We start from the raw sequence: 22,529 nt of genomic DNA on the forward strand, positions 1-22,529 counted from the left end.
ACTTTGTGGAAGCAACTTTGGTAGCGATCACAGCCTCAAGTCTTCTTGGGTATGACGCTACAAGCTTGGCACACCTGAATTTGGGGAGTTTCTCCCATTCCTCTCTGTAGATCCTCTCAAGCTCTGTCAGGTTGGATGGGGAGCTTTGCTACACAGCTATTTTCAGGTCTCTCCAGAGATGTTAGATCGGGTTCTAGTCCGGGCTCTGACTGGGCCACTCAAGGACATTCAGAGACTTGTCTTGAAGCCACTCCTGCGTTATCGTGGCTGTGTGCTTAAGGTCGTTGTCCTTTTGGAAGGTGAACCTTCATCCCAGTCTGATGTCCTGAGCGCTGTGGAGCAGGTTTTCATCAAGGATCTCTCTTTACTTTGCTCCGTTCATCTTTCCCTCGAGCCTGACTAGTCTTCCAGTCCCTTCCGCTGAAAAACATCCCCACAGCATGATGCTGCCACCACCATGCTTCACTGTAGGGATGGTGCCAGGTTTCCTCCAGATGTGGCACTTGGCATTCAGGCTAAAGACTTTAATCTTAGTTTCATCATTTACATTTACATTTACATTTACATTTTAGTCATTTAGCAGACGCTCTTATCCAGAGCGACTTACAGGAGCAATTAGGGTTAAGTGCCTTGCTCAAGGGCACATTTTACGTCATTTAGCAGACGCTCTTATCCAGAGCGACTTACAAATTGGTGCATTCACCCTATAGCCAGTGGGATAACCACTTTACAATTATTATTTTATTTTTTTTATTATTTTATTTTTTTGGGGGGGGGGGGGGGGATTTTGTTTCTCATGGTCGGCGAGTCCTTTAGGTGCTTTGGCAAACTCCAAGTGGGCTGTCATGTGCCTTTTCCTGAGGAGTGGCTTCCGTCTGGCCACTCTACCATAAAGGCCTGATTGGTGGAGTGCTGCAGAGATGGTTGGCCTTCTGAAAGGTTCTCCCATCTCCACAGAGAAACTCTACAGCTCTGTCAGAGTGGAAAAATAAATATTTCATACATTTTAGAATAAGGCTGTAACTAAATGTGGAAAAAGTCAAGGGGTCTGAATTACTTTCCGAATACACAGTAAGTATCGTGATAATATCGTATTGTGAGGTACCTGGCAATTCCCAGCCCTACTGATAAATGTTGAACAGTGATGGTTACAGTGAGGGGAAAAAAGTATTTGATCCCCTGCTGATTTTGTACGTTTGCCCACTGACAAAGAAATTATCAGTGTATAATTTTAATGGTAGGTTTATATGAACAGTGAGAGACAGAATAACAACAAAAAAATCCAGAAAAACGCATGTCAAAAATGACATTTGGCAACTCTAACCTTCAGCTCCCTCCACAAATTTTCTATGGGATTAAGGTCTGGAGACTGGCTAGGCCACTCCAGGACCTTAATGTGCCTCTTCTTGAGCCACTCCTTTGTTGCCTTGACCGTGTGTTTTGGGTCATTGTCATGCTGGAATACCCATCCACGACCCATTTTCAATGCCCTGGCTGAGGGAAGGAGGTTCTCACCCAAGATTTGACGGTACATGGCCCCGTCCATCGTCCCTTTTGATGCGGTGAAGTTGTCCTGTCCCCTTAGCAGAAAAACACCCCCAAAGCATAATGTTTCCACCTCCATGTTTGACGGTGGGGATGGTGTTCTTGGGGTCATAGGCAGCATTCTTCCTCCTCCAAACACGGCGAGTTGAGTTGATGCCAAAGAGCTCCATTTGGGTCTCATCTGACCACAACACTTTCACCCAGTTCTCCTCTGAATCATTCAGATGTTCATTGGCAAACTTCAGACGGGCCTGTATATGTGCTTTCTTGAGCAGGGGGACCTTGCGGGCGCTGCAGGATTTCAGTCCTTTGTGGCGTAGTGTGTTACCAATTGTTTTCTTGGTGACTATGGTCCCAGCTGCCTTGAGATCATTGACAAGATCCTCCCGTGTAGTTCCAGGCTGATTCCTCACCGTTCTCATAATTATTGCAACTCCACGAGGTGAGATCTTGCATGGAGCCCCAGGCCGAGGGAGATTGTCAGTTCTTTTGTGTTTTTTCCATTTGCGAATAATCGCACCAACTGTTGTCACCTTCTCACCAAGTTGCTTGGCGATGGTCTTGTAGCCCATTCCAGCCTTGTGTAGGTCTACAATCTTGTCCCTGACATCCTTGGAGAGCTCTTTGGTCTTGGCCATGGTGGAGAGTTTGGAATCTGATTGATTGATTGCTTCTGTGGACAGGTGTCTTTTATTCAGGTAACAAACTGAGATTAGGAGCACTCCCTTTAAGAGTGTGCTGCTAATCTCAGCTCGTTACCTGTTTAAGACACCTGGGAGCCAGACATCTTTCTGATTGAGAGGGGGTCAAATATTTATTTCCCTAATTAAAATGCAAATCAATGTATAACATTTTTGACATGCGTTTTTCTGGATTTTTTTTGTTGTTATTCTGTCTCTCACTGTTCAAATAAACCTACCATTAAAATTATAGACTGATCATTTCTTTGTCAGTGGGCAAACGTACAAAATCAGCAGGGGATCAAATACTTTTTCCCCTCACTGTATGTTGATTGAGTACTTGTGTTCTAATTAGTTATATTTGAAGATAGCTATCATTCCAGCTTCAATTTGAAGTGATTGTATTAGCTGTGTAGTTGGCTATCTCGTCTAAACAGTGGCCTGGCAAGAGAGCAAATATTCTATGTCAGGCAAAATCTCACATAATTAGTTCATTGTTATGGAGGTATCCCAAGAAAACCACTAGAAAACCACTTAAAGAAACACAAATGCAGCACCTTTGCTGCTGTTCTGGCTGCTTTGTTTGACGTGACTGTCTTAGCCAAAGTTGGCTAGCTAGCAAGCAAGGGATAAGAACGTTGCCAGCCATCATGGCAACGGAAAATTTAGAACGAATGACTGGGTTGCGACCATAAATTTAGAACAAAAAGATTTAACTGGTTTGTGTCTCTGGTAACCGAAACTGATAGAACGAACGACCAGCTGGCTTGGGTAGCAACCCTAGATTTGTGTCGGGACTATATCTCGTGGAAGGATGAAATAGTATCAATAAATTCATCAAAATAACGTTTTTAATGAAAGTATGTCAATCATTGTTTGAATATGTTGGATACCTGTTGTGTAAAAGTAATAATGCCCTCAAAGCCGGTGTTTGGAGGATATATTGGCACGGTTTGCCGGCCAACAAAACCTGTGTCAATATATCCTCCAAACACAGGCTTTGAGGGCATTATCACTTAATTGTGTGTGTTTGCAGGTGTGCGAAGTGTGGCCAGTTGTTTCGTAGTTCCAATGGCAACAGGGATGAGCCTGACACTGTGCTTCCTAACACTTCGCCACAAGAGACCAAAGGGGCGCTACATCATCTGGCCCCGCATTGACCAGAAGTCCTGCTTCAAAGCCATGATCACTGCAGGTTAGGCACTAACATTAACATAAAAGGATGTTCTGTTCTTAAAACCATCCCTCTACGGTTTATTGTACTCCCCATTCATGCTCTGATTGTTATTCTTGCAATAGATATACCTATCAGTTCAGTTGGGTTTGAAAATGACTTCTCTTTTCTAAGAAGAGCTGCCTAACATGCATGCTATACTGGATGCGTAGGGCCTAACTTTTGCAGAGTGTGACATGTATGAGCAGCATGGCTCCATGAGAGGCTCGCCCTGCTCAGCACAAAATTACTCTCGGTTTCTATTTTCAAGACTTCGGCTCACGCCTGTGAATACTTGATCAAGTATCTTGTGCTCTGCTCATGCCGTCAATTTATGCATCCACTGTGGCAGCTAAAAACCTACTGTTTTCACGCTGCCCCAGTGTAGCTCCACGTAAGGGAACTCTTGTCCAACCCCAACATTGACAACTCTCTTGCTCCTTGTAACCATGGACAGGGTTTGAACCAGTGGTGGTTGAGAACATTTTGGAGGGCGATGAGCTGAGAACAGATATGGAGGCGGTGGAACGTAAGGTGCAAGAGCTGGGAGCAGAGAACATCCTTTGCATCCACTCCACTACTTCCTGCTTTGCCCCACGTGTCCCCGACAGGTATACCTTGTACTCAAGTGATCCAATCATGGTTCAATAGAGCTGTGAAAAGTAGATGTGCATGTCTAATTATCATGTGCTATAATAACTGGTTATTTGTGTAATCTGCATACTGTTTATTATGTCTACTCCATGACGTTACAGACAGAAGCATACTTCTACAGTACTCCAGTGTATGTTAGGTCAAGAGTACGAGGGTATTATTTGATGATGACTTTTCTCTGTTATTGCAGATTGGAGAAGCTAGCCATTTTGTCTGCCAAATATGATATCCCCCATGTTGTCAACAATGCTTATGGAGTGCAGTCATCCAAGTGTATGCACCTTATTCAGCAGGTACCAACTCATAACAACCCCCCCCCCCCCAAAAAAAAAAAAAAAAATATATATATATACAGTGCATTCGGAAAGTATTCAGACCCTTGATTTTTTTTCAAAATGTGTTAGGTTACAGACTTATTCTAAATAGTATTTTTCCCTCATCAATCTACACACAATACCCCATAATGACAAAGAAAAATAGGTTTTTATAAATTTTTGCAAATGTATATAAAAAAAAAAACCGGAAATATAACATTTACATAACTATTCAGACCCTTTACTCAGTACTTTGTTGAAGCACCTTTGGCAGCGATTACGGCCTCGAGTCTTCTTGGGTATGACGCTATAAGCTTGGCACACCTGTATTTGGGGAGTTTCTCCCATTCCTCTCTGCAGATCCTCTAAAGCTCTGTCAGGTTGGATGGGGAGCGTCACTGCACAGCTATTTTCAGGTCTCTCCAGAGACATTCAGAGACTTGTCCCGAAGCCACTCCTGCGTTGTCTTGGCTATGTGCTTAGGGTCATTGTCCTGATGGAAGGTGAACCTTCGCCCCAGTCTGAGGTCCTGAGCACTCTGGAGCAGGTTTTCATCAAGGATCTCTCTGTACTTTGCTCCGTTCATCTTTCCCTCGAGCCTGACTAGTCTTCCAGTCCCTTCCGCTGAAAAACATCCCCACAGCATGATGCCACCATAGGATGATGCTTTACCGTAGGGATGGTGCCAGGTTTCCTCCAGACGTGACGCATGGCATTCAGGCCAAAGAGTTCAATCTTGGTTTCATCAGACCAGAAAATCTTGTTTCTCATGGTCAGAGTCCTTTATGTGCCTTTTGGCAAACTCCAAGCCAGCTGTCATGTGCCTTTTACTGAGGAGTGGCTTCCGTCTTGCCACTCTACCATAAAGGCCTGATTGGTGGAGTGCTGCAGAGATGGTTGTCCTTCTGGAAGGTTCTCCCATCTCCACAGAGGAACTCTGGAGCTCTGTCAGAGTAACCATCGGGTTCTTGGTCACATCCCTGACCAAGGCCCTTCTCCTCCGATTGCTCAGTTTGGCCGGTCGGCCAGCTCTAGGAAGAGTCTTGGTGGTTCCAAACTTCTTCCATTTATGAATGATGGTGGCCACTGTGTTTCTGGGGACCTTCAATGCTGCAGAAATGTTTTGGTACCCTTCCCCAGATCTGTGCCTCCACACAATACTGTCTCGGAGCTCTACGGACAATTCCTTCGACCTCATGGCTTGGTTTTTGCTCAGACATGCATTGTCAACTGTGGGACCTTATATAGACAGGTGTGTGCCTTTCCAAATCATGTCCAATCAATTGAATTTACCACAGGTGGACTCCAATCAAGTTGTAGAAACATCTCAAGGATGATCAATGGGAACAGGATGCACCTGAGCTCAATTTCGAGTCTCATGGCAAAGGGTCTGAATGCTTATGTAAATAAGGTATTTCGGTAATTACATTTTAATACTTTTGCTAGAATTTCTAAAAACATGTTTTTGTTTTGTCATTATGGGGTATTGTGTAGATTGATGAGGGGGAAACATTTGTTTTTATTTTAGAATAAGGCTGTAACGTAACAAAATGTGGAAAAAGGGAAGGGGTCTGAATACTTTCCGAATGCAATGTATATTGTTTTTATATATAGCTAATTTTGGTTATTTCTATAATCTCATTAGGGGGCTCGTGTTGGAAGAATCGATGCCTTTGTACAAAGCCTGGACAAAAACTTCATGGTTCCAGTAGGTGGTGCCATAATTGCTGGTTTCAATGAGTCTTTCATTCAGGAGATCAGCAGAATGTATCCAGGTTAGTGCTGTTTAAAATCCCTAACTGTCATATGTGTTCGAACCAGGCCTGCAACCTTTTTGTGTAAAGTTGCTATTATCTGGATGAATTACTAGTTTACTGTTATCATGTGAGGCTCAGGTAGTGTAATTGTTCTGCCAGCCATCAGTGGTTGTATTCCTGTGTGTCTGTATTATATCTGTCTGTCTGTATGTTGGTGACAAATTCAATTTCCCCTCTGGAATATTGAAAGTTCATTCATTTTGATAGCTCAGGGTCTCAATCCAACTCCAATGCTGGAGAGCTACTTGGTGTGCAGGATTGTATTCCAGCCCAGCACTAACTCACCAGTTTCAAATAATCAACATATGTTGCCTAAAAGTTGAGAATAGAATAAACAGACTTCCATTTCCAACTATATCAAGTGAGTGCTTGTCCCCTTTTTTCTTTGTGATCGATTGTTGACTTCATGCGCCCTTTTTCTGTTTTTGCAAGAATATAGAGTTGAGCACATTCCTTCCATTTAGCTGTAATAAAATTCTCCCTGGATTGGAGTTGGTGACCACTGAGCTAGATTTTAAGCATTCAAAGTCATAATAATTAGCTAATTATTAAATTATTATATTAATTGGAACCGTTAACGAACCGAATCGTTGAGAGGAATTTATATTTGTACCGAAATCGATACAATCCTAGGAAGGGTTCAGGTTAGAAAGTGTTTCTGGCCCCTTTAGTATGATGCTGACTGCCCTCTGTCTCCAGGTCGAGCATCAGCCTCCCCCTCCCTAGATGTGCTCATCACCCTGCTCACCCTGGGAGCCAGTGGCTACAGGAAACTCCTGGCAGAGCAGAAGGTGAGACCTCCGTCTCTACTCCACTGAACAGGGTTGGGGTCCAATTCAATATTCATTCAGTTTAGGAAGTAAAGTGAAACTGATTAGCATGTATTTTAACCTCTTGCCTCACATGACCCGGCACTGTCAGAGTTGATTTTTATTTTATTTATTTTTTATTTCACCTTTATTTAACCAGGTAAGCCAGTTGAGAACAAGTTCTCATTTACAACTGCGACCTGGCCAAAATAAAGCAAAGCAGTGCGATAAAAACAACAACACAGAGTTACATATGGGGTAAAACAAAACAAAGTCAAAAATACAACAGAAATAAATATATATACAGTGTGTGCAAATGTAGCAAGTTATGGGGGTAAGGCAATAAATAGGTTATAGTGCAAAATAATTACAATTAGTATTAACACTGGAATGATAGATGTGCAAGAGATGATGTGCAAATAGAGATACTGGGGTACAAATGAGCAAAATAAATAACAATATAGGGATGAGGTAGTTGGGCGGGCTAATTTCAGATGGGCTGTGTACAGGTGCAGTGATCGGTAAGGTGCTCTGACAACTGATGCTTAAAGTTAGTGAGGGAGATAAGTGTCTCCAGCTTCAGAGATTTTTGCAATTTGTTCCAGTCATTGGCAGCAGAGAACTGGAAGGAATGGCGGCCAAAGGAGGTGTTGGCTTTGGGGATGACCAGTGAGATATACCTGCTGGAGCGCATACTACGGGTGGGTGTTGCTATGGTGACCAATGAGCTAAGATAAGGCGGGGATTTGCCTAGCAGTGATTTATAGATGGCCTGGAGCCAGTGGGTTTGGCGACGAATATGTAGTGAGGACCAGCCAACAAGAGCGTACAGGTCACAGTGGTGGGTAGTATATGGGGCTTTGGAGACAAAACGGATGGCACTGTGATAGACTACATCCAATTTGCTGAGTAGAGTGTTGGAGGCTATTTTGTAAATGACATCGCCGAAGTCAAGGATCGGTAGGATAGTCAGTTTTACGAGGGCATGTTTGGCAGCATGAGTGAAGGAGGCTTTGTTGCGAAATAGGAAACCGATTCTAGATTTAACTTTGGATTGGAGATTCTTAATGTGAGTCTGGAAGGAGAGTTTACAGTCTAACCAGACACCTAGGTATTTGTAGTTGTCCACATACTCTAGGTCAGACCCGTCGAGAGTAGTGATTCTAGTCGGGTGGGCGGGTGCAAGCAGCGTTCGGTTGAAGAGCATGCATTTAGTTTTACTAGTGTTTAAGAGCAGTTGGAGGCTACTGAAGGAGTGTTGTATGGCATTGAAGCTCTTTTGGAGGTTTGTTAACAGAGTGTCCAATGAAGGGCCAGATGTATACAAAATGGTGTCGTCTGCGTAGAGGTGGATCTGAGAGTCACCAGCAGCAAGAGCGACGTCATTGATATACACAGAGAAAAGAGTCGGCCCAAGAATTGAACCCTGTGGCACCCCCATAGACACTGCCATAGGTCCAGACAACAGGCCCTCCGATTTGACACATTGAACTCTATCAGAGAAGTAGTTGGTGAACCAGGCGAGGCAGTCATTTGAGAAACCAAGGCTATTTAGTCTGCCAATAAGAATGCGGTGGTTGACAGAGTCGAAAGCCTTGGCCAGGTCAATGAAAACGGCTGCACAGTACTGTCTATTATCGATCGCGGTTATAATATCGTTTAGGACCTTGAGCGTGGCTGAAGTGCACCCATGACCAGCTCGGAAACCGGATTGCATAGCGGAGAAGGTACGGTGGGATTCGAAATGGTCGGTGATCTGTTTGTTAACTTGGCTTTCAAAAACTTTTGAAAGGCAGGGCAGGATGGATATGGGTCTGTAACAGTTTGGATCTAGAGTTTCACCCCCTTTGAAGAGGGGGATGACCGCGGCAGCTTTCCAATCTCTGGGGATCTCAGACGTTACGAAAGAGAGGTTGAACAGGCTAGTAATAGGGGTTGAGACAATTTCGGCGGCTAGTTTTAGAAAGAAAGGGTCCAGATTGTCTAGCCCAGATGATTTGTAGGGGTCCAGATTTTGCAGCTCTTTCAGAACATCAGCTGTCTGGATTTGTGTGAAGGAGAAGCGGGGGGGCCATGGGCAAGTTGCAGCGGAGGGTGCAGAGCTGGTGGCCGGGGTAGTGGTAGCCAGGTGGAAAGCATGGCCAGCCGTAGCAAAATGCTTGTTGAAATTCTCGATTATTGTAGATTTATCGGTGGTGATCGTGTTTCCTAGCCTCAGTGCAGTGGGCAGCTGGGAGGAAGTGCTCTTATTTTCCATGGACTTTACAGTGTCCCAAAACTTTTTGGAGTTAGTGCTACAGGATGCAAATTTCTGTTTGAAAAAGTTAGCCTTTGCTTTCCTATCTGCTTGTGTATATTGGTTCCTAACTTCCCTGAAAAGTTGCATATCGCGGGGGCTATTTGATGCTAATGCAGTACGCCACAGGATGTTTTTGTGCTGGTCAAGGGCAGTGATTGATTTCTATTGGTCCTGATCATGAATATGTGATGTCTGCAATGTTTTTAAAATGCCCATTAATACCATCTGCAGCTTACCCTTGCGAGTCAACAGCTCTGAATAATTTATGTCATAAAAGGACTCTTTCGCATTAAGAGCTGGTATACCTTTAGCTAAGGAAATGAGCACTGTAAAGTAGGGAAAACACAGGACTAATGATTGGTCAAAAACAGACCATCGCTCACAGTCCCCGGGTTTGTGTTCCGCACAATTCCCAGTGGTTGGCTGACTTCGCTGATTCAACAATCTTGGTTAGCATTCGGTGCATTCGGTGTGGACAGTCATCCAGAAAAACATTTGGCCGACCAGTGCCGAATCTGTTAGCCTTTGTTAATTTCTTTAGGGCCATACTTGCGAACGTTAGAAAAATATTAAGTTCAAGGTTAACTTTAAGCATCAGCCAATTAAAATCATCTACATAGTGAACACAGAAACACAGAAAACCTGGCACACGTTAGCCCTATGCTAACATCACCAGGTGGCAGTGATTATTTCCTGTAACTGTAACTTCCTCATCATCCTATCAAAGACGTTTAACTTTTTCTCCACAAACCAATGGCATTTCTTAAAATGGGTCAACTTGGCCGCCAGAGGGATTTTGTTAATCTTCAAAGTCAAGGTGTACTTTTGTTCCACTTGGTCTGTCACAAGTACCAATATTTTGCATGATGCATCCTTTTTTAGGCTACTAGCTACTAACGTTAGACAAAATTTGAAGACATTTTTTCGCATATGTTGCTTATCCGTTTCACACACATCCATGTGCTTTTACGGAAAAAGATAAAGGACGTCTATACAATATGTACATTTCTCGTACATAGTTTAAAAAAAGTCGAAGAGCCTTGTGACCTTGTCAAATAGCTGTCATTTACCACGATTAACATCGCTGCCAGGTGGCTTACAGCACTTAAAGAGCGACTGCACTTCCTGATTTGGGCTCGTTTTATACTGAACAAAAATATAAACGCAACAATTTCAACTATTTTACTGAGTTACAATTTATATAAGGAAATCAGTCAATTGAAATAAATTCATTAGGCCATAATCTATGGATTTCATGACTGGGCAGGGGGAGCCAGGCCCAGCCAATCAGATTTAGTTAGTTAGTTTAGTTTTTCCCCCCAAAATAGCTTTATTACTGACAGAAATACTCCTCAGCATCCCCCCCCGGACGATCCCGCAGGTGAAGAAGCCGGACATGGAGGTCCTGGGCTGGCGTGTTTACATGTGGTCTGCAGAGGTGAGGCCGGTTGGATGTCCTGCCAAATTCTCTAAAACGACGTTGGAGGCGGCTTATGGTAGAGAAATGAACATGTAATACCCATTCCTGCAGTCAGCATGCCAATTGCACGCTCCCTAAAAACTTGAGACATCTGTGGCATTGTGTGACAAAACTGCACATTTTAAAGTGGCCTTTTATTGTCCCCCGCACAAGGTGCACCTGTGTAATGATCATGCTGTTTAATCAGCTTCTTGATATGCCACACCTGTCAGGTGGTGGATAGATTATCTTGGCAAAGGAGAAATGCTCGCTCACAGTGATGTAAACAAATGTGTGCACAATTTGAAAGAATTAAGCTTTTTGTGCGTGTGGAACATTTCTGGAATCTTTTATTTCAGCTCATGAAACATGAGACCAACACTTTACATGTTGCGTTTATATTTTTGTTCAGTATAGATTTGGTTCATTTAAGAAATGCTAGCAGCCATGACTGAATTTAAACGTTAGTTGGTTTCGGTGTGTGGTTTGATGTGGGTGTCGCGTGTGTGTGTGTTCGCAGGTGGGAAGAGTTAGCCAAATTATTTTGCCAATTACCTTCAGCCTGCTAGTGAGCAACCGTGGCAAAATTGGTTTGACTTTGGATCTCCTGGGCTAGTTGGGGACCGTCAATAAGTTACACAATGTAAATGAGACAATATTTTCATGTTGCACACCTTTTTAGTTTTCTCATTAAATGCTTTCAATATTTCTATATAAATTTATAAATTGTATAGTTGGTTTAAGGTTAATTCAATGTGTAGCTATTGGAATTTTAACATATTGTACGTTGTAATTTACCGATTGTCCCTAACTAGACCCATAGGGATAACCAAAGTATACCCGAATTTACCACAAATATTATGATCGGGTCGTGTGTAGCTGCACTCTGAATTGTGATGTCGGCATGTGGGCAGGATTGAAACCAACCCAACTTTCATTTACATTGTGACGCAGTCACGACCACAACTCTCACAAAACTCAGTTTTGGATGAGACTCACTCTGACAAAATATTTTATTTACAAATTTTTTGGAGGGTAGTTTTTACTCCTTTTTCTCCCCAATTTTGTGACATCCAATTGGTAGTTACAGTCTTGTCCCATCGCTGCAAATCCCGTACGAACTCGGTAAAGGCGAAGGTCGAGAGTCCTCCGAAACACGACCATGCCAAGCCGCGCTGCTTCTTGACACACTGCTCGCTTAACCCGGAAGCCAGCCGCACCAATATGTCGGAGGAAACACCGTACAACTGGCGACCTAAAAAGCGTGCATGCGCCCGGCCCGCCACAAGGAGTCGCTAGAGCGTGATGGGACAAGGACATCCCAGCCCGCCAAACGCTCCCCTAACCCGGACGACGCTGGGCCAATTGTGCGCCGCCTCATGGGTCTCCCAGTCGCGTCCGGCTGCGACACAGCCCGGGATCGAACCCGGGTCTGTAGTGACGCCTCTAGCACGGTGATGCAGTGCCTTAGACCGCTGCGCCACTCGGGAGGCCACATTGTAGTACATTTTGACAGTAGAATAAATGTTTCTGACTCATATCGATGCCACATAGGCGGTTTTCTTAATGAGAAGTTGGTATTTAGGGGCAAATGCTTTTTAACCCTGAATCTCTGTAATACAGGAATCATGGGTTCGAGTCCCCCTCAATGAAAAAACTGCTGGTCCTCGATTCAAATAAGGCATATGGATTAAGTGGATGATTATACATTGCCTTCGGAATGTATTCAGACCCCTTGACTTTTTCCACATTTTGTTACGTTACAGCCCTATTCTAAAATTGATTAAATAAATAAATAAATCCTCAGCAATCTACACACAATACCCCATAAAGACGAAGTGTAAACAGGTTTTTAGACATTTTTGAAAAAGTATTAACTAAAAAACGGACAACTTTTATTTACATAAGTATTCAGACCCTTTGCTATGAGTTTCGAAATTGAGCTCAGGTGCATCCTGTTTCTAGTGATCATCCTTGAGATGTTTCTACAACTTGATTGGAGTCCACCTGTTGTAAATGCAATTGCTTGGACATGATTTGGAAAGGCACACACCTGTCTATATAAGGTCCCACAGTTGACAGTGCATGGCAGAGCAAAAACCAAGCCATGAGGTCGAAGGAATTGTCCGTAGAGCTCAGAGACAGGATGGTGTGGAGGCACAGATCTGGGCAAGGTTACCAAAAAAAATCTGCAGCATTGAAGGTCCCCAAGAACACGGTGGCCTCCATCGTTCTTAAATGGAAGAAGTTTGGAACCACCAAGAGCTGGCCGCCCGGCCAAACAGAGCAATCGGGAGAGAAGGGCCTTGGTCAGGGAGGTGACCAAGAACCCGATGGTCACTCTGACAGAGCTCTAGAGTTCCTCTGTGGAGATGGGAGAACCTTCCAGAAGGACAACCATCTCTGCAGCACCACCAATCAGGCCTTTATGGTAGAGTGGCCAGACGGAAGCCACTCCTCAGTTAAAGGCACAAGACAGCCTGCTTGGAGTTTGCCAAAAGGCACCTGAAGACTCTCAGACCATGAGAAACAAGATTCTCTGGTCTGATGAAACCAAGATTGAACTCTTTGGCCTGAATGCCAAGCGTCACGTCTGGAAGAAACCTGGCACCATTGCTACGGTGAAGCATGGTGGGGGCAGCATCATGCTGTGGGGATGTTTTTCAGTGGCAGGGACTGGGAGACTAGTCAGGATCGATGGAAAGATGAACAGAGCAAAGTACAGAGAGATCCTTGATGAAAGCCTGCTCCAGAGTGCTCAGGACCGCATACCGGGGCGAAGGTTCACCTTCTAACAGGACAACGACCCTAAGCACACAGCCAAGACAACGCAGGAGTGGCTTCGGGACAAGTCTCTGAATATCCTTGAGTGGCCCAGCCAGAGCCCGGACTTGAACCTGATCGAACATCTCTGGAGAGACCTAAAAATAGCTGTGCAGCAACGCTCCACATCCAACTTGACTGAGCTTGAGTGGATCTGCAAAGAAGAATGGGAGAAACTCCCCAAATACAGGTGTGCCAAGCTTGTAGCGTCATACCCAAGGAGACTTGAGGCTGTAATCACTGCCAAAGGTGCTTCAACAAAGTACTGAGTAACGGCTCTGAGTATTATTGTTATTATAATGCTAGCACAGTTGGGGAATGGGAGTTCAAAGGAGTGAAAACTAGCACTTCAGAATTGACTAAATCGGTCTGGTAAACATCTGAGGGACCGGTCAGCATCTTCCCAGTGACCGGTGCCGGTCACAGACCAGAGGTTGAGAAATACTGGTCTACGTGGAGGAAAACTGCTAGATAAGCAATAAACAGCCCACTGCTAAAATAAGGCTGAGGGAGAGAGTGGGAGCGTAATGCTATTTATATCTATCTCTGTTTGCATGGCCTGAAGGAGATGTACACCTACCTGGCGCAGGAGCTGAAAAGGCTTGCTGAGGCTCATGGGGAGAGACTACTGCACACCCCACACAACCCCATATCACTGGGTAAGATACACCCTCACACAACCCTATCACTAGGTAAGATACAGCGCACACAACTCCATAGCAGTGGGTAAGATGCCTCTTACACAACCCTTATCACAGCTCCATATACAACCTCGTATACAACTCCTTATATCTGGATTAGCCCTAAATTACTGGATCTGAGGTATGACAATTCTTAAGTCAGAGTAAAGTTGCTTTCCCATTACACAATATTCACCTGAAATGTCATGTTTGTACGATATTCTTAGTTTGGGGCATCCTATGGGAATATTGGAGCAAAATTTGAGTAGTGTGAAAGTTTCTACGAATGCTGTCTAAGTCCCATGTTTGTACGGGCTCCCAAGCGAAATCTAAACATGCTTGATTGACCCCAACGCAAATACCATAAATGTTCTACATTACAACAAGGTAATGTTTTTCAAAATGTGTGTTTAGTAGCTATTTTCTCTCCATAGTCAGTCCTTGTAAGATTACGACTAATCTTTAACTCTAGTAAAGTTAAAACAAGCTAGAGTATGCATGTCACAGCACTTTTCTGCTCGACGCATGCTGACATTTTATTGTAAACGGTACGCTCATAGATCTTCGGGTGAACATTGCTTCTATGTCTGTACATTTCCTGTGAATGCCAATGTTGTGATGACCTTCTGTTTGTGCATGTTTTCATGTAGCCATGTCTCTGGATGGCCTCCAGACACAGAGTGGCAAGTCTGTGACTCAACTGGGCTCCATGCTGTTCACCAGGCAGGTGTCTGGGGCCAGGTAATCATCACCGTTGGCCGGAGGCCAGAGTCTGCTTTGAGAAAGGGGAAGGTAGAAAGATGGGGATGAGAGGCTGCATCTCAATAGCTTGTACTTGACACCCAATCCCAAATGAACCCCTATCCCCTACCCAGAAACAAATCCAGGTGTAGTTATGTTCTATGTCGTATTTAACCTTTATTTACACAGGGAGTCAACATTGACACACAGGTCTCTTTTTCAAGTGAGCCCTTTAGGATTTTTTGTTGTTGATTTTTTTAAAACTTTTATTTAGACAGGGTCTCATTCTCAAGGGAGCCCTGTTAACACAAACATACAATTCAATACAACATAAAGCAAAAAAACATAAATACAACAAGATTAATCAAAACAACTAGCACATTATTGCCCTCAAAATAGATCTATACTGTCTAATGGAGACCATCGAGTCCAGCTTCAAGTTGGCCTGAAGGCGATTCCACGAGCTGGGGGCATAAAAGCAATATTCCCCAGCTCAGTGGAGACCTGCGGGACTTCCAGAACCAGCCAGTCAGGTCTGGAAATTTCTGGATCTCCAATTTAGTATGTGAGCTGAGGTATTAGAGGAGTCTCTGAAGAACCGCTTTGTATACAAAAAGTAGACAGTGCTGGGCCCTTCTGGTAGTCAGAGACTCCCAGCCAACAGAACTATACAAAATGCAGTGATGTGTAAGAAAATTGTCCCCAGTGATAAAACGAGTGATAGACTGAGTCTAAAGGTTTTAAAACGGAGGCTGCCGCATGCATGTAGATTATATCACCATAAAAGTACTGGGAGAAGCATTGCTTGAACAATCTTCCTTCTACTTTCCAAAGTGAGGCAGGATTTATTTATATAAAAGAAACCAATCTTAATTCTCCTGGTTTTTTTGTCAATTTTTCAATGTGGTTTTAAAAGAGAATTTATCGTAAATCCAAATACCCAAGTACTTATAATGGAGAACTTCCTCAATTTGGGCTCCCTTTAATGTGCAAATACACAAGTCCTCAGGGTCAATATTACAACACCTAGAGAACAACATAAATGTGGTTTTATTAGGATTTAGCACTAGTTTAAGATTAGTAAGCGATTTTTTTAATTGAGTCAAAACCATGATGATGGTCATGAATGGCCTGCTGTACTGAGTGGGCACTGGAGTAAATAACTATCATCCGCGTAGAGATTAATGTTACAGGTTTTAACAGATATTAACCAATATTATTTAAATAAATAACGAAGAGAACAGGTCCCAAAATCGACCCCTGTGGCACACCTTTCATAATATTGAGGAAACTGCATTTGATACCGTCAGTAAACACACATTGTGTCCTGTCCATTAGATAGTTTTTTAACCAATTGCAAGATGCCTGATCTAGGCCTATTTCAGACAACCTTTGAACAAGTATGAAATGGTCAACTGTATCAAACACCTTTGACAGGTCAATAAATAATGCTGCACAATGATTTTTATGGTCTAAACAATATAGCACATCATCCAAGACAAGTGTAGCCGCTGAAACAGTGCTATGTCCAAGTCTAAAACCAGATTGGTGCTCATTAAGAATGGAATGAGAAGGTAAAGTTGTAAGCTGAGAGTTGGCAAGGCAAGATAGCGAGGGAAATTGGACGGTAGTTATCCAAGTCAAAAGGATCTTTGTCTTTTTGTAGGGCGAGGACTTGTGCCGTTTTCCAGATCTTGTCAAGTTAAAAATACAACATACAAAATGCATATAAATAACAAGTACTAGTAGATAGATCAGTCCAAATAAAACTCAAGACAACAGCCATATTTGTAAATTAATACCCCCCAAAAATACAATCCTCAACAAGTCTCTTACTAATGTATTGAAGTGACCAAATGACACTTGGGAGACTGATTTTAGGGTATTTTTTAAAATACATTCCAGTAATGGGCGCGTAAAAACTAACAGCTTGTTTACCTAGGTCAGTAGGGACAAAAGGGATTTCAAGAATTAGCCATTCATTGGAGTAGGTGAGGTATTTCTTACTTCTGTATGTCATGAGCGATGTGAGGTAGTAAGGTAGTTTCTGTAGGAGAGCTTTGTAAATTAACCGAAGGCAATGATCCATTCTCTGTGTTGCCAGGGACAGCCAGCCACTTTGTGATACAGATCACAATGACGCGTGCAAAAATCGGTTACCCATAATGAAGCAGAGGGCACTATGATCAACTGCATCCAGTGGTTTGAAAGTAGTGTCAGCTGCATTCATATACAGTGGGGAGAACAAGTATTTGATACACTGCCGATTTTGCAGGTTTTCCTACTTACAAAGCATGTAGAGGTCTGTAATTTTTATCATAGGTACACTTCAACTCTGAGAGACGGAATCTAAAACAAAAATCCAGAAAATCACATTTTATGATTTTTAAGTAATTAATATGCTTTTATTGCATGACATAAGTATTTGATACATCAGAAAAGCAGAACTTAATATTTGGTACAGAAACCTTTGTTTGCAATTACAGAGATCATACGTTTCCTGTAGGTCTTGACCAGGTTTGCACACACTGCAGCAGGGATTTTGGCCCACTCCTCCATACAGACCTTCTCCAGATCCTTCAGGTTTCGGGGCTGTCGCTGGGCAATACGGACTTTCAGCTCCCTCCAAAGATTTTCTATTGGGTTCAGGTCTGGAGACTGGCTAGGCCACTCCAGGACCTTGAGATACTTCTTACGGAGCCACTCCTTAGTTGCCCTGGCTGTGTGTTTCGGGTCGTTGTCATGCTGGAAGACCCAGCCACGACCCATCTTCATTGCTCTTACTGAGGGAAGGAGGTTGTTGGCCAAGATCTCGCGATACATGGCCCCATCCATCCTCCCCTCAATACGGTGCAGTCGTCCTGTCCCCTTTGCAGAAAAGCATCCCCAAAGAATGATGTTTCCACCTCCATGCTTCACGGTTGGGATAGTGTTCTTGGGGTTATACTCATCCTTCTTCTTCCTCCAAACACGGCGACTGGAGTGTTGACCAAAAAGCTCTATTTTTGTCTCATCAGACCACATGACCTTCTCCCATTCCCCCTCTGGATCATCCAGATGGTCATTGGCAAACTTCAGACGGGCCTGGACATGCGCTGGCTTGAGCAGGGGGACCTTGCGTGCGCTGCAGGATTTTAATCCATGACGGCGTAGTGTGTTACTAATGGTTTTCTTTGAGACTGTGGTCCCAGCTCTCTTCAGGTCATTGACCAGGTCCTGCCGTGTAGTTCTGGGCTGATCCCTCACCTTCCTCATGATCATTGATGCCCCACGAGGTGAGATCTGGCATGGAGCCCCAGACTGAGGGTGATTGACCGTCATCTTGAACTTCTTCCATTTTCTAATAATTGCGCCAACAGTTGTTGCCTTCTCACCAAGCTGCTTGCCTATTGTCCTGTAGCCCATCCCAGCCTTGTGCAGGTCTACAATTTTATCCCTGATGTCCTTACACAGCTCTCTGGTCTTGGCCATTGTGGAGAGGTTGGAGTCTGTTTGATTGAGTGTGTGGACAGGTGTCTTTTATACAGGTAACGAGTTCAAACAGGTACAGTTAATACAGGTAATGAGTGGAGAACAGGAGGGCTTCTTAAAGAAAAACTAACAGGTCTGTGAGAGCCGGAATTCTTACTGGTTGGTAGGTGATCAAATACTTATGTCATGCAATAAAATGCAAATTAATTACTTAAAAATCATACAATGTCATACATGTCTACATGCTTTGTAAGTAGGAAAACCTGCAAAATCGGCAGTGTATCAAATACTTGTTCTCCACACTGTAGATTATAGTCAATGGCTGACAGGAAAGTCGACTTAACTATGTTCTTCCTACTATCAAGTGTAAAGCACTTATTTCTGTAAAAGAATCCCAATTTATTTCAGTTTCCTCATTTGTTCATCTACATGAGTTTTAATTTGGGTTCAATTTGGGCTCCATTCAACAAGCAAATGTAAATCTGTGAAGCCAATGTTGTGGGCCCTAGAAAATAGCATATTTAGTTTTATCCTCATTCAGTACCAGTTCAAGGTCAATAAGTGTGTTTTATAAGACATTAAAGCAGTCTGTAGATCAGGTTTACAGAGGGGACAGAAGAGTGAGGCACATTGTCATCAGCATAAAAGTGTTGGTTACAGTTCTTCGTTAAGGAACCAGTATCGGTAATATACAACGTGAACAAAACTGGCCCTAAAATGGACCCCTGAGGAACACCTTTTGTGGTCTCTAGGAATTGTAAAGATTAAAATGTTATTAGTCGTATGTATGGAATGCACATGGTATACATCGTCCAACAAAATACTTACTTTCAGGTTCCTTCTCGACAATAAAACAACAATAAGAAATAATGAAATATAAGAATACTAACATAAAGTAAATGGCAGCAACTATACATTAAGATCTGTCCATAAGGTAGTTATTGTACCATGCACATGCATTTCGATCAAGTCCACTAGAGGACAATCTACGCAGTAACAATGATCGATCCACAATACAATGCTGTTTTTTAAATCTAGAGAGCATACAATATCAGTAACAACAAAGAATGCAGCTGAGATGAAAAAAAAAATAATGTCCCCGTCAAAATCCTGATTGATATGTATTTAGGATACAGTTCCTGGATAAGGAGGAACGAAGTTGAGAGTTTATCAAGAGTACATTCAATTGCAACTTTTTATGCATTTAATTTTTTCTTCTTCTTCTGTTCCCACCTAATCGTTTGTGATGTAGCAAGGAAGGCAAAAGGAAGGTGTAAATATTTTTTTACATCCTCCTAAATTATGAATTATGTCTTTCAGCTATGATGTTTTTTTTCTTCCAAGTGTCAAAGCACCTTCTCCTATTACCACAGGGTTACCCCCTAATTTCCTGGAAGTGAACACATTCATTTTCAATGTTTCAAATAAATGAATCTGTCATACAATAATTGTATTGCCTAGTACAGCAGCAGATATTAATTAGCTTTGTATTACTCCCTGTTCGTTCAAACAGGAAGCAATTTTGTAGTATGGGATCACTTTGCTTTCCCTTTCTCTTTTGTGGGTGTTTCTTCCAAGCAGCATGTTAAACTTGCTTGTTTCAAGACAATTGCTGTGTGTGGAAGGTGTGGTAATGGTAATGTCTGTTTTCAGGGTGGTTGCCCTTGGTAACGAACAGATGGTGAGCGGTCACAAGTTCTGTGGCTTCATGTCCCACTCGGCGGCGTACCCACACCCCTATCTCAACGCCGCCTCGGCTGTTGGCATCACACGGGATGACGTGACACTGTGTATCAAAAGACTGGATAAGTGCCTGAAGAGCCTCAGTAAGGAAAGCAGTGCAAGAAGTGGTTCACCATTGCCTGTCACAGGCCAGGAGGACCATGCTGGAGAGTGAAGAAAAAGATGTAGGGAAAAAATTTACTTTTTCAGACAGTAAAATGTTATTTTAACACTGATACATTGCCTAGTGAAAATCTTCAAACCCCTTGCTTGCACAGTTGTCACATTTTGCTGCCTTAAATTTAAATCTAAAAAAGGATTACAATTACAGAAATATTCTCAAATTATTGAAAAACGAAGATGTATTAGTTACATATGTCTTCAGACCCCTTGCTGTGGCACATCTAAGTAAGTTCAGGAGCAAATAAATGTGACAACTGTGGTATGAAGACACTGTATATATGAGCTCAAATTATTGCCTCCCTGAAATGGAGCTGGTTTGTTTTCAGTATTCCTAGGGTCCTATGAAATGATTGTGGTCCATGGAAGTATAGGTCTTCTAAAATGTCACCATTATTAAAACATGACAATACTACATTCCAGTGGCACTGTGGAAAACAAGTTATTCTGTGTGATATATGCTATGTGCTTGTACAGATTTACACTGATAATTAATCCAATGTCTGTATGAATTGGCAGCATTCATTGAAGATACCACTGATCATAATGACATTGAGGCTATAGTGTGGTCTGCATACAGTACCTTCAGAAAATACTCACACCCCTTGACCTTTTCCACATTTTCTTGTCTTGCAGCCTGAATAAAAAATGGATTCAATTGAGATTGTTTGTCACTGGTCTACACACAATACCCCATAACGTCAAAGTGGAATTATGTTTTTAGACATTTTTACAAATTAATTAAAATTGAAAAGCTTGAGTCAATAAGTATTTAACCCCTTTATGACGTGCCTAAATAAGTTCAGAAGTAGAAATGTGCTTAACAAGTCTCGTAAGTTGCATGGACTCACACTGCAATAATAGTGTTTAACATGATTTTTGAATGACTACCTCAGCTCTGTAACCCACACACTTATCTCTAAGGTTCCTCAGTCGAGCAGTGAATTTAAAACACAGATTCAACCACAAAGACCAGTGAGGTTTTCCAATGCCTGGCAAAGAAGGGCACCAATTGGTGAATGTTTTGTTTTTTTAAAAGCAGATATTGTATATCCCTTTGAGCATGGTGAATTTATTAATTAAACTTTGGATGGGGAAAATACACCCATTCACTACAAAGATACAGGCGTCCTTCCTAACTCAGTTGCCTGAGAGGAAAGAAACTGGCTCAGGGATTTCAACATGAGGCCAATGGTGACTTTAAAACAGTTACAGAGTTTAATGGCTGTGATAGGAGTAAACTGAGTATGGATCAACAACATTGTAGTTACTCCACAATACTAAACTAATTGACATAGTGAAAAGAAGGAAGCCTGTACAGAATACAAAATGTCCAAAACATGCATCCTGTTTGCAACAAGGCACTAAATTAATACTGCAAAAAAATGTGGCAAAGCAATTAACTTTTTGTTCTGAATACAAAGGGTTATGTTTGGGGCAAATCCAATACAACACATTACTGAGTACCACTCTCCATATTTTCAAGCATAGTGGTGGATGCATCATGTTATGGGTATGCTTGTAATCTTTAAGGACTGGGCAGTTTTTCAGGATTAAAAAGATACAGAATGGAGCTAAATCAGGCAAAATCCTAGAATAAAACCTGGTTCAGTCTGCTTTTCACCAGACACTGGGAGATTAATTCACCTTTCAGCAGAACAATAACCTAAATCACAAGGCCAAATCTACACTGGAGCTGCTTACCAAGAAGACAGTGACGTTTTGACTTAAATCTGCTTGAAAATCTATGGCAAGACATGACAATGGTTGTCTAGCAATGATCAACAACCAATTTGACAGAGCTTGAATACTTTTTTTGAATAATGGGCTAATATTGTACTATCCAGGTGTGCAAAGCTCTTACCCAGAAAGACAGCTGTATTCGCTGCCAAAGGTGATTCTAACATGTATCGACTCAGGGGTGTGAATGCTTACACTAAATGACCGAAAGTATGTGGATAGCTGCTTGTTGAACATCTCATTCCAAAATCATGGGCATTAATATGGAGTTGGTCCCCCCTTTGCTGCTATAACAGCCTAACTCTTCTGGGATGGCTTTCCACTAGATGTTGGAACATTGCTGTAGGGACTTGCTTCCATTCAGCCACAAGAGCATTAGTGA

The 22,529-nt window shown here is 42.6% G+C and overlaps 1 protein-coding gene across 2 annotated transcripts in view; it reads left to right on the forward strand.

The window, feature by feature from the left end:
• sepsecs (Sep (O-phosphoserine) tRNA:Sec (selenocysteine) tRNA synthase) overlaps window positions 1-21,069 on the forward strand; it is a 33,361-nt gene extending 12,292 nt beyond the window's left edge. Inside the window, exons 5-13 of one of the 2 annotated variants that reach the window (XM_084166176.1) lie at window positions 3,262-3,420; window positions 3,896-4,049; window positions 4,283-4,385; window positions 6,052-6,181; window positions 6,923-7,014; window positions 14,179-14,272; window positions 14,944-15,034; window positions 20,159-20,412; window positions 21,044-21,069. In XM_084166176.1, the coding sequence (XP_084022302.1) occupies window positions 3,262-3,420; window positions 3,896-4,049; window positions 4,283-4,385; window positions 6,052-6,181; window positions 6,923-7,014; window positions 14,179-14,272; window positions 14,944-15,034; window positions 20,159-20,402 (1,067 nt within the window). In that variant the 3' untranslated portion in view covers window positions 20,403-20,412; window positions 21,044-21,069. Of the gene's footprint in view, window positions 1-3,261; window positions 3,421-3,895; window positions 4,050-4,282; window positions 4,386-6,051; window positions 6,182-6,922; window positions 7,015-14,178; window positions 14,273-14,943; window positions 15,035-20,158 lie in introns of both variants that reach the window. The other variant, XM_084166175.1, reaches the window with a different exon arrangement.
• The last annotated feature ends 1,460 nt before the right edge of the window (window positions 21,070-22,529 follow it).

The sequence above is a fragment of the Coregonus lavaretus genome (assembly GCF_964263955.1).
Source record: "Coregonus lavaretus genome assembly, chromosome: 7".
Taxonomy (NCBI): domain Eukaryota; kingdom Metazoa; phylum Chordata; class Actinopteri; order Salmoniformes; family Salmonidae; genus Coregonus; species Coregonus lavaretus.